Raw genomic sequence first — 13,428 nt, 5'->3', positions numbered from 1 at the left:
AGGAAATGATATTCTAAGGTCAGGCAAAACATCTAAATCCTAAGTGGAGAGGAAAAGATTCTTTGAATTTCAGGTTCATGTCTGTCTGGTGAATGGAGACATTGGAGTGAGGGGAGAAGAAAGCCACCTAGATAGTGAGTCTGGAACTGAGGTCCTAGATGGGCAGGAGATGCCTCTTAGAGGATATGAAGCCCAAAGTAGGAAGGACTAAAGAACCCAGTGGGGGATCCTGGAAAAGTGTACCCTTGTGCTGAAATGCTCAGCGTAGTCACTTCCACTCAGTGTGGTTCTTCCCTTCTTCCCCCTTCTAAGTCCTGGTTAAATACCTCTGCTGTGGTTTGTGAATAATACAATCCTCAAGGCATCACTTTACCTCTCACTGTGTGATTAAAAAGTTGCCTCCAATATGAGATGTGAGCACTCTGCTCAGGAACTGTTTCAGTCCTGCTTCCTAATGCACAAAGTGGAAAAACAAATAAACAATCAAATTCAAGTTACCCAATAACATTATAAGGGTATGATATGTGCCTTGTATACTTAATCATTCTTAAAATGGTTGTGGATACTAAATAATGAACTTATAAAGACATTCGTGCTGATTATTTAGGAAGTACAAAGCATTCATCTGGGTGCTTCATTGGTAGACTTTGCCTCATCGGACTCTGCTTAAGGTTTTGATACCAAGGCACTAGAAGCAGCTTGCGGAGAAAACACGGATAAGTCAATGTATTTGAAGGACTGTACAAGATTCAGTGACATTCTTCATGATCCATTAGAATTCCATGTCCTGGAAAGAATTGTAAACATCCTTGTGTGAAGGCATTTCAGAATGGAAATAACCCCCCAAAAGGCTCCTCTGCTTCTCCAGGTGGACTTTGTGTGACATTGTGACAGATAAGAGGAAAAACTGTGGTGGGAAAAAAACCTATTGTGAGTGATGCTTTAGAAAAGAAGTTTGTAGGATTTCTATCTGTATTGTGTTTTCTCAAATCACCCATATTCTTGTGTGAATCTTTCTCATGAGCAGCAACATCTCAGAAAAAATTCAAATGTACTGAAGTGCAAACATTCAGAGGATCAGTAGGTGGACACAATTCAGAAGTGTAAGCATGCCCCCTTCTTTCCACAGGGAAAGATAGTAATATCATGTAATGATATAAAATGATAGTAATATCAAGATTAATTTGAGCCGCATACTGGCCCTTTGAGTCAGATCTAGTGAGTGCAAACTATGAGAAGGAAATTTCAGGGCAATAAATGAGGTATCTTAAGTTCAATAAATGTATGTCGAAGAATGGAAATAGAGAAAAGTGTATTAATGAAATTCAATACTTTTAAACACAGCTCCCCCCATTCACTCTTCAGACTTTAATAGACTTTTCACAGAAATCATTATACAACTTTATTATTGCACAGGTAAGTAAAAATGAAACCTCAGTGCTACACTGTGACTCACCTAAAGAGTAGATAAAATAAAGAATATGCACAATAGTAATATTAGGTATTGTGTGGATGTAGAACAACTATAGCTTTTAATCACTGAAGTAGAAGTCAGAATTAACATTCATCCCTCAAAAACTATGTGACAGTATCTACGATAGCTGGCATGAATTCCCATTCCTAGTTTTATACCCAAAAGAAATGAGTAGCACGTATACCCCAAGCTTCTACAGAAGTGATCACATAGCATTACTGGAACCTAACAATAACGTGTGGGATTTGTTCATTGGGCTGCTACACAGCAGAGAATAAAGGAATGATCACCACATGGAATAGCACAGAGGAATCTCACACACATCACACTGAGCGACAGAATCCAGACTGAAGGGTACAAACTGAATGATTTCACCTCTATAAAGATTTTTAAAAGCACAGAAAACTATCCCATGTGACATCTATTTCTGTTTGGGCTTACAGACCTCTCTGAGATGCTTATTGTGCTCTGTTATGTGATCAGGGAACTAGGTGATGTGCTTCCAAACATTCACTTGCTTTTTTTAAATCATAAATATATGTATACTCCTTCAAAGGATTTTCTAAAAACTCAAAGACTATTTATTATCAGACTGTAGACAATTGCAGGATTACATTATTCATTTTAAAACTATTGCAGATTCTTACATCAGTAGGTTTTCAAGATGTTTCCTAAAATCAATAAATCATACAAATTTCATAGGATATTTCATTAAATGATAATACTTTATGGTACTAAAAAGTGCTTCCTTGATTGTAGAACAGGAATGTTTGAGCCCTGAGGCTCTGCTGTTCTTGATTCCTGCCATAAGCAGACTTTATAAACCTCATTTTCCTTAATATCAATATCACATGTTGTTTTAAGTGACAATATCCCATGCTTCAGGGCCAGACAGCTGTGTTCTGAAGGTAGGAGTTCTTAAGACAATAAGTAGATTGTTGCCTGTGTAGTGTTATGTTCAGGGGCCCCAGGGACAGCAGGAAAGCCAAGCAGATACAGATTTTTTTCTCATTTATTGTATATATAATGTCTTAAAAATGATGTTAAATGTTTCCCTCCATAGTTAAACAAAACTATTGTCTGTTAACACACAAACCTCTGGGTAAAAAATTCTGATTATTCAATTTTCAGAATATATTGTTACCCATGCACAGACTTAATGTGCAGCAAGATTTGAATCCATGCTCTACAGGGACAGCCATGCTTAGAAGGTAAAATCGGCTCCTGCCTAAACAGGGTGCAGCCTGAGGAGATCTGGCATCCCTGGAGGCAGGGAGGCACCTGAGGGAAAAGGGAGGATGGAGAGGAATCAGAATGAGGTGAGCAAGGCTGACTCTGCCTCCTGAAAATATCCACCAGGGAGCAGATAGGGGTCCTGAGGCCTTAGTTACACAAAGATCATGTACTTGAGATGACCTGATGGGCAATCATGGGCCATTTCTTAGGTGTTTAGAGATTTGCCTCAACAGTAGATGTCACAGGAGGATAGTTAGTTCTTTAGTATTAGGATCATCACATGAGGTACAGCTATGCATTCATGATTTTAACATATTAACACTAGAACGTCTTTTCCAAATTTTAAAACATATATTAATTTCATTTAATTTTGTAATGAAGGTATTCTAGCTTTGTAAAACAAAGAGAAACTCCATAACCATCAAAAATACAAACACGTAAAAAAAGAGCTGCAAAGGAGTTGCAGTACTAATATCAGACAAAATAGACTTCAAAACAAAGAAAGTAACAAGAGATAAAGAAGGACACTACATAATGATAAAGGGCTCAGTCCAACAAGAGGTTATAACCATTCTAAATATATATGCACCCAACACAGGAGCACCAGCATATGTGAAACAAATACTAACAGAACTAAAGGGGGATATAGACTGCAATGGATTCATTCTAGGAGACTTCAACACACCACTCACCCCAAAGGATAGATCCACTGGTCAGAAAATAAGTAAGGACACGGAAGCACTGAACAACACAGTAGAGCAGATGGACCTAATAGACATCTATAGAACTCTACATCCAAAAGCAGCGGGATATACATTCTTCTCAAGTGCACATGGAACATTCTCCAGAATAGCCCACATACTAGGCCACAAAAAGAGCCTCAGAAAATTCCAAAAGATTGAAATCCTACCAACCAACTTTTCAGACCACAAAGGCATAAAACTAGAAATAAACTGTACAAAGAAAGCAAAGAGGCTCACAAACACATGGAGGCTTAACAACACGCTCCTAAATAATCAATGGATCAATGACCAAATCAAAATGGAGATCCAGCAATATATGGAAACAAATGACAACAACAACACTAAGCCCCAACTTCTGTGGGACACAGCAAAGGCAGTCTTAAGAGGAAAGTATATAGCAATCCAAGCATATTTAAAAAAGGAAGGTCAATCCCAAATGAACGGTCTAATGTCACAACTATCGAAATTGGAAAAAGAAGAACAAATGAGGCCTAAGGTCAGCAGAAGGAGGGACATAATAAAGATCAGAGAAGAAATAAATAAGAATGAGAAGAATAAAACAATAGCAAAAATCAATGAAACCAAGAGCTGGTTCTTCGAGAAAATAATCAAAATAGATAAGCCTCTAGCCAGACTTATTAAGAGGAAAAGAGAGTCAACACAAATCAACAGTATCAGAAACGAGAAAGGAAAAATCACGACGGACCCCGCAGAAATACAAAGAATCATTAGAGACTACTATGAAAACCTATATGCTAACAAGCTGGGAAACCTAGGAGAAATGGACAACTTCCTAGAAAAATACAACCTTCCAAGACTGACCCAAAAAGAAACAGAAAATCTAAACAGACCAATTACCAGCAACGAAATTGAAGCAGTAATCAAAAAACTACCAAAGAACAAAACCCCCGGGCCAGATGGATTTACCTCGGAATTTTATAAGACATACAGGGAAGACATAATACCCATTCTCCTTAAAGTTTTCCAAGAAATAGAAGAGGAGGGGATACTCCCAAACTCATTCTATGAAGCTAACATCACCCTAATACCAAAACCAGGCAAAGAACCCACCAAATAAGAAAACAACAGACCAATATCCCTGATGAACGTAGATGCAAAAATACTCAACAAAATATTAGCAAACCGAATTCAAAAATACATCAAAAGGATCATACACCATGACCAAGTGGGATTCATCCCAGGGATGCAAGGATGGTACAACATTCGAAAGTCCATCAACATCATCCACCACATCAACAAAAAGAAAGACAAAAACCACATGATCATCTCCATAGATGCTGAAAAAGCATTTGACAAAGTTCAACGTCCATTCATGTTAAAAACTCTCAGCAAAATGGGAATAGAGGGCAAGTACCTCAACATAATAAAGGCCATCTATGATAAACCCACAGCCAACATTATATTGAACAGCGAGAAGCTGAAAGCATTTCCGCTGAGATCGGGAACTAGACAGGGATGCCCACTCTCTCCACTGTTATTTAACATAGTACTGGAGGTCCTAGCCACGGCAATCAGACAAAATAAAGAAATACAAGGAATCCAGATTGGTAAAGAAGAAGTTAAACTGTCACTATTTGCAGATGACATGATACTGTACATAAAAAACCCTAAAGACTCCACCCCAAAACTACTAGAACTGATATCGGAATACAGCAAAGTTGCAGGATACAAAATCAACACACAGAAATCTGTGGCTTTCCTATACACTAACAATGAACCCACAGAAAGAGAAATCAGGAAATCAACTCCATTCACAATTGCATCCAAAAAAATAAAATACCTAGGAATAAACCTAACCAAAGAAGTGAAAGACTTATACTCTGAAAACTACAAGTCACTCTTAAGAGAAATTAAAGGGGACACTAACAGATGGAAACTCATCCCATGCTCGTGGCTAGGAAGAATTAATATCGTTAAAATGGCCATCCTGCCCAAAGCAATATACAGATTTGATGCAATCCCTATGAAACTACCAGCAACAATCTTCAATGAACTGGAACAAATAATTCAAAAATTCATATGGAAACACCAAAGACCCCGAATAGACAAAGCAATCCTGAGAAAGAAGAATAAAGTAGTGGGTATCTCACTCCCCAACTTAAAGCTCTACTATAAAGCCATAGTAATCAAGACAATTTGGTACTGGCACAAGAGCAGAGCCACAGACCAATGAAACTGACTAGAGAATCCAGACATTAACCCAGACATATATGGTCAATTAATATTTGATAAAGGAGCCATGGACATACAATGGCGAAATGACAGTCTCTTCAACAGGTGGTGCTGGCAAAACTGGACAGCTACATGTAGGAGAATGAAACTGGACCATTGTCTAACCCCATATACAAAAGTAAACTCAAAATGGATCAAAGACCTGAATGTAAGCCATGAAAACGTTAAACTCTTGGAAGAAAACATAGGCAAAAACTTCTTAGACATAAACATGAGTGACCTCTTCTTGAACATATCTCCCCGGGCAAGGAAAACAACAGCAAAAATGAGTAAGTGGGACTATATTAAGCTGAAAAGCTTCTGTACAGCAAAAGACACCATCAATAGAACAAGAAGGATCCCTACAGTATGGGAGAATATATTTGAAAATGACACATCCGATAAAGGCTTGACGTCCAGAATATGTAAGGAGCTCACACGCCTCAACAAACAAAAAACAAATAACCCAATTAAAAAATGGGCAGAGGAACTGAACAGACAGTTCTCCAAAAAAGAAATACAGATGGCCAACAGACACATGAAAAGATGCTCCACATCGCTAATTATCAGAGAAATGTAAATTAAAACTACAATGAGGTATCACCTCACACCAGTAAGGATGGCTGCCATCCAAAAGACAAACAACAACAAATGTTGGCGAGGCTGTGGAGAAAGGGGAACCCTCCTACACTGCTGGTGGGAATGTAAGTTAGTTCAACCATTGTGGAAAGCAGTATGGAGGTACATCAAAATGCTCAAAACAGACCTACCATTTGACCCAGGAATTCCACTCCTAGGAATTTACCCTAATAACGCAGCAATCAAGTTTGAGAAAGACAGATGCACCCCTATGTTTATTGCAGCACTATTTACAATAGCCAAGAATTGGAAGCAACCTAAATGTCCATCAATAGATGAATGGATAAAGAAGAAGTGGTACATATACACAATGGAATACTACTCAGCCATAAGAAAAGGGCAAATCCAATCATTTGCAGCAACATGGATGGAGCTGGAGGGTATTATGCTCAGTGAAACAAGCCAAGCGGAGAAAGAGAAATACCAAATGATTTCACTTATCTGTGGAATATAAGAACAAAGGAAAAACTGAAAGAACAAAACAGCAGCAGAATCACAGAACTCAAGAATGGACTAACAGGTACCAAAGGGAAAGGGACTGGGGAGGATGGGTGGGTAGGGAGGGATAAGGGGGGGAGAAGTAGGGGGGTATTAAGATTAACATGCATGGGGGGGTAGGAGAAAAGGGAGGGCTGTACAACACAGAGAAGGCAAGTAGTGATTCTACAACATTTTGCTATGCTGATGGACAGTGACTGTAAAGGGGTTTATAGGGGAGACCTGGTATAGAGGAGAGCCTAGTAAACATAATATTCGTCATGTAAGTGTAGATTAGTGATAGCAAAAACAAAGCAAAAAAAAAGGGCAGTTCCTGTGTGGTAACCTCCAACGAGTTCTACACAGGGTATAAAGGGCATATAAAAGTGTAGGCAAAGGGTCTGTTTGTGTTTATACAGAGGATCAAAGCCTAATTGGGCTACCCCGAAAATGAACTAAGATACGATATGAAAAAGAACTTCCAACATCTGCACTCTCTGGAAGACTCATGCCAGAAGATGATCATCAAAAAACCCCAACAAAGATCCACGCACTGCTACAGCTGTAGATGCACTCATCCCACCAGCTCCTGGACTTGCCATGGCAATGAGGAAGGAGATATCTAAGCTGGCCTGTGCATACAGTAAAACAACAAATTTGACTGGATCTATACTGTTGCAACTCAACCAAGAATTTGGAGAAGTGCAAATTGTAGCGCTCCAAAGTCTTACAACTACAGACTATTTACTGTTAAAAGAACATATGGCATGTGAACAGTCCCCAGGAATGGGTTGTTTTAATTGGTCTGATTTCTCTCAGACTCTTCAAGTTCAGTTGGACAATATCCACCATATCATAGATAAGTTTTCACAAATGCCTAAGGTGCCTAACTGGTTTTCTTGGTTTCACTGGAGATGGCTGGTAATTACAGATATGCTTTGGTTATGTAACTATACTCCTATTATGTTAATGTGTGTGCGCAATTTAAGTAGTAGCTTAAAACCTATATATGCTGAAGTTACTCTACAAGAAGATATGTCAAAAAAATAATCAATCTTCCCATGTTTTCTTCCGCCTGCTACTTCTATAGCTTTTCTTCTTCCTTCCTAATTACAACCCTTAAATAGAATTCGTGCCTCATATCAAATTTAACGAGTATCATAATTCTTCCAAGTGGTAAAGATACCTCAAGACAAATGCTGGACATAGAAGCCACAGGGCATAAATATGCAAAGAAGTAAAAAGCAACCCTTTTCAAACAATAAGGCTTCCCTCTCACTTACCAACTTCACATTTCCCTGTATGGCCCCGGAAGATGACTGGTTAGCCAGAGACGGGTAAGATTCCTCAAGGGAGGAACAACCTAAGACAGGCACAGTCGCAGGGGGGCCATCAGGTGAGAAATTGGGGATCAACAGAGGTGAGGCTTAGAACCTCACCCCCCCTGTTCTGAGAGAAATCTTCTGCATACGTTGATGTTTTATTGCCCTGGTCTAGCTTGGATTAACACATAGTCTACAGGCACACACCTGATCATCTACATTTGCTCTCTTACAACACTAAACTATGTTTTCTACCTTTACCTTGTATCTACCTACCACTTCAGCATTTTATTAAAAATAATAATAATAAAGAGAGAAATGTGGTATCCACATATAAATCAAGTATAAAAACCAAATGAGTATTCATATTTGATCTGACTGTTTAGAGTTCATAATGCATGAGCAAAACTGAAAGTTTCTGTGATGACTGCCCTTGTACTGTTCACTATGTAACTTATTCATTATGTAAGAATTTGTTCTCCATGTAAGAACTTGTTTGTTATGCCTCAGAAGATTGGAGACTGACGAAAATTAGGCTTGGGGTGGATTAATGATAGTGCATTGAGCATTGACTCCCCTATACAGAATTTTATTCTCGTTAACAACCATTTGATCAATAAATATGAGAGATGCCCTCACAAAAAAAAAAAAAAAAAGGACAGACTTCCAATGGTAAAATAAATAAGTAACCGGGATGTAATGTATAGCATAAGGAATATAGTCAAGATATTGTAACAGCTTGGTAGGGTGATAGCTGGAACCTAGAATTATGTATATAAATGTTCTACCACTGTGTTGTACACTTGAAACTAATGTAATGTAATACTGTGCGTCAACTACCCTTCAATAAAAAATAATTATTTAAAAAAAAAAAAAAAGAGCTGCAAAAACCATGTTTCTTGTTAATCCAGGTGAGGTTTCATAAGAAGAACCTACCTGCATATACCTGATGTAAATAAAACAAATTACTTCTGACCTGCCAAGGTGGTAACCCTTCTGCCCTCAGTCAGTGGGGGATCCTGCCTTGGTTTAGAAGGTGAACATGAATGGTCGCGGTTCTCTATGAAATCTAGAGTCTGTGGCTCATTACACTTCTGAATTTTCAAATGTCACTTTAACACAGACACACTTATGGAGCATTTAAGTGAGTTATCTTTTCAGACAAATTTGTTTCCTTTCACTGTAATTAGGGGAATCTATTGTGAACAATTTCTTTGGGTTCAATGTGATTATGACAACAGATTATACAAGTTTTCTTGTTACCTCTTGGTTTCAAATTCTGGTTCATACTGTAAGGATGTCAGAGAGAACTCAGGACATGGGCTAATACATTAAATATGATAATATGTGATTATCGTTAGATGATATCAAGCATCCAGCTATGTAAGAAAGCCAAAATCGCCTTTATTTAAAGTCAAATGTCCTTAATCTTAAAATTAATTTTAAAAATACATCTGGCTATGGTGAATGAGTTATGTAAAATTTTATCTATATCACAATATTTTTCATATAATTATATATAAACCAAGTCCCATTTGCAGGAGCAAGACTGAATAAATTACTTTACATTAGAGAAGAATACATTGCCTACATTTATAATACAAATGTACACATATATGTATATATGTGTGTATGTTCTGGTACCAGAAGTGTTTAAAATTAAAAATTCAATCATATGGACAATAAAATTAAGTGGTCCATGGTAGTGCTATTTAGGTTACTTTTTGCTGATTTTACAAAAATCTTTATGTTAAGAATATAGTGACAGACAGTTTGTGTGGTATGTCTGTGTAGAATGTGAGGGTGCATACTTGTGTGTTTGTGTGTAAATTATGGAATTAAAAAAATGCCTATATAAGGATGCATGGACTGGAAGCAAGGAATGCTCATTGACTGGGTTGTTTTTACTATTGCTAAATAAATATAATATGAGGCAGTAGGTAGAGAGAGAAGAAAAACATTTTTTAAAAGGTCTGTATTTCTTTCTCAGTCACCTACCTGCCTGAAATTGCATATGATAAACAACATGACATATCTGTTGCTTATTCCTGAGAGACACAGTGTTCAACAAGCAGGGACCAGACACAGACATGGTTATATGATGCAGGTCAGTCAGAAGCAGGGCTGAGCCCTCTGCAGACAGCACTGTGCACAGCAAAGGAGTCAGTAGTTCCGTGTTAGGTACTAATATTTTTCTTGTTTTATTCATTTATACTTTAATTTCCTTAGTTTGTTATTCTTTTCTGAAGAAAGCATATTATAAAACTTAAGGAGATTACGGATTATTAGACACACTTTTATTTGAATGACTTAATAATTTTTTTGTTATATTTTATATATATAGAGAGAGAGATGGCAGGGCTTACAATACTTTGCACACATGGATTATGGAGGTTAGATGTTTTTTTACTGGTTTCATTATGATACCTGCACTTGTAAATACTCTTAAAAATATTTCCATTTGTTAAGGGAAGCTTTTTTTAAATATGAATCTACAGAACATATATTTAAAGGAATTTAAGCCATGAGTTTGCACACTGGTACATTGATCACTTGATTATTATTCAGATATTCTTTATCTGTTCTTCATCTACCCTCAACTCCACTTTCCTTTCATTCTCACAGAACAGGGAAGGTCATGGGCAGTATTATGTTGAACATAGCTAGTTTGGGTAAAATACAACAGTGCAACATAAAAATTCAGTTGCCACCATGGACCAACAACCCTTTCAGAGCCAAAGGAGGCAGATTACAGAGATATTCATAACAAACAGGGTTAAAAGAAAACAATAATAGATATTACATTTTCTACATTATTAAGATGGGGGCAAAGTTGAGTCATCCATCTCTCTGAGGTTATGAGCCTATGGACATAAGAATACTTTTATGAGGAGTCCTATGCATGCACTGTTGGTGACTAGTTCATGTGGATTTCTTATAGATTCAGGCAGAGAGACTCACGCACTCATCCATACTCCTGTGCTTGCCTCTCTTACCCGTGCTGGCAGCATCTGTATGATTATGTCCCAAACATCCTTCCTATTCTCCCCTGAGCAACAGCACCTGCCACAGGGGAGCACGGTTAGCAGATCACTCATGGAGCCCCATCCACCTTGTTATCCAGCAACTGCCACCTCTGTGCTGCACTGGGTACCGAATTACAGACTATCTCTGCATTTTGTTTGTTGAGGCTGGATAGACGCTGAGGAGTTTCAGAGTGAAAGGTGCTTGTTGGACCCATGAACCTGCCATAGCTTTGCCTGCTCCACTATTTTGGATGATAAGGCAAAAGCAAGGAAGTAGATTAACTACCTGCACCTTTACTGAATTGGGTGTCTCCATCATAGGATATGAATATATGTCTACTAATTTTTTTTAAAAAACAAGCATTTACACAAGACATTTTTATGTTCATACTAATTGTGAAATTTTTATCTCAACTCTGACAACATCAATTTCTTAATATGAGATCTTAATACCAGGCAGAAGAACCAAACTAAATAGATTGGTGTGGAAATAGCATGATTTAATTTGGATGAGAATGCTACACCTCTATACAATTCCATACAAATGTTGCTGTAATTGTTTTGTTATCATTTTACCAATAAAAATTTCTTTGGATACAGTTGCAGGTGAGTCAGTTTACATGAACAGTCCTGGCATTACCTATTTTCCTATTTTGGAAAAATTGAAGGGAGCAGCAGTCTTACTATTAAGATAGTATGATGGTATAAATCCAGCCCATCCCTTTCCATCTTTCACAACCAGGGATTTCTGGACGCGAGCGATGGCTGCTGACAACTGCACTGGGGTCACTGACTTCATATTCCGGGGCCTCTCTGGCAGACAGGACATACAGCAGGGGCTCTTTGTGCTCTTCCTGCTGGTTTATGGCATAACCATGGTTGCCAACCTAGGGATGATCCTGCTGGTCAAGGAGGACCCCAGACTCCACTCGCCCATGTACTATTTCCTGAGCAATCTGTCCTTCTGTGATGTCTGCTACTCCTCCACTGTCTCTCCCAAGATGCTGGCTGATTTCTTATCTGAGCAGAAGAGGATACCACAAACTTTATGTGCCATTCAGATGTATTTTTGGGGGATCTTTGGAGATGTGGAATGTCTCATGTTGGCGATCATGGCTTATGACCATTATTTAGCAATTTGCAACCCACTTCTTTATACAGTGGCCATGCCCAGGAGACTCTGTATCCAGCTCGTGGCCATTGTGTACATGGAAGGGTTGGTCGACTCGGCAATCCACACCTGTTGTACATTTCGATTGCCATTCTGCAACTCCAACATCATCAACCACTTTTTCTGTGACATCCCACCCTTGCTAGCCCTCTCTTCCTCAGACACCTCCATCAGTGAGATACTGTTGTTCATTTCTAGTACCTTTGTTGTGGGGCTCAGCATCATTACTGTTTTCCTCTCTTACATCTACATCCTAACTACCATCCTGAGAATGAAGTCAGCAGAGGGCAGACTCAAAGCCTTCTCTACGTGTGCCTCCCACTTAACCGCTGTGGCCATATTCCACGGCACACTGCTGTTCATGTATTTCCGACCCAGTACCAGTTACTCCATGGATACGGACAAAGTGGCATCTCTTTTCTACACTGTTGTCATCCCTATGCTGAATCCGCTGATCTATAGCTTGAGAAATAAGGATGTGAAAGGCGCTCTGAAAAACATGGTCAGCACTAAATTATGTTCCGTGTGAAACAAGTTATTCCAGCCAAAAGTGTTATTTAAAGGTTCTGAGATCTGAAGTTCAGGCCCTTTGATACAGGTTCCTGTAGTCTCACCAATACATCTTCTAGATACTTTCTATTACGTATCATTGTGCCTAAGTTGAGCGTAGGAAGCAGCGACTTTTGATCTGAACCTCCACCCAATGTATCAAGTGTGGTCATATGTCCACTTTTGCTGTTTTCGAAGAGAGTCTTTTTCTACCTGCTTTTCTTATTCACGGATAAGTCCCAGCGATCTTTCACTGCCAGAACTCCCCACATTTCTGAGATGATAATTCAACTTATTCTCCCAAGGTACAATATTTCTTCATGAGCAATGGGTTTATTAAATCAGAAAGGTTTAAGTGCCTTAAATTATGTTTGTATATATATCCTTCCTATGCACTAGTATCCCTGTATAAATGATCCATCATAACACCTAGAAATATACCCATAGTAAATAAGTAAATAAGAATAAATAAAAACACTGATGCCCGAACTCACATTTCAATGGCATTTTCATTGCACATTAGAATTTCACCCCTTAAGTGATTGCAAATGTTCTTTTG

General features: G+C 38.4%; 1 protein-coding gene across 1 annotated transcript; it reads left to right on the top strand.

Moving 5' to 3' along the window:
* The first annotated feature begins 11,910 nt into the window (after nt 1-11,910).
* Nucleotides 11,911-12,849, top strand: LOC118908033 (olfactory receptor 5W2-like). The gene has a single exon (XM_036877095.2). It carries the CDS (start codon nt 11,911-11,913, stop codon nt 12,847-12,849), a length of 939 nt encoding a protein of 312 aa, XP_036732990.2.
* The last annotated feature ends 579 nt before the right edge of the window (nt 12,850-13,428 follow it).

The sequence above is a fragment of the Manis pentadactyla genome, chromosome 9 (assembly GCF_030020395.1).
Source record: "Manis pentadactyla isolate mManPen7 chromosome 9, mManPen7.hap1, whole genome shotgun sequence".
NCBI classification, from domain to species: domain Eukaryota; kingdom Metazoa; phylum Chordata; class Mammalia; order Pholidota; family Manidae; genus Manis; species Manis pentadactyla.
Note: the sequence above shows the minus strand (reverse complement) of the source record. Positions and strands in the feature narration are given on the sequence as shown.

Bases quoted from the DNA above. Each gene is read 5' to 3' on its own strand.
- LOC118908033 (XM_036877095.2), top strand. From the start codon at position 11,911: ATGGCTGCTGACAACTGCACTGGGGTCACTGACTTCATATTCCGGGGC.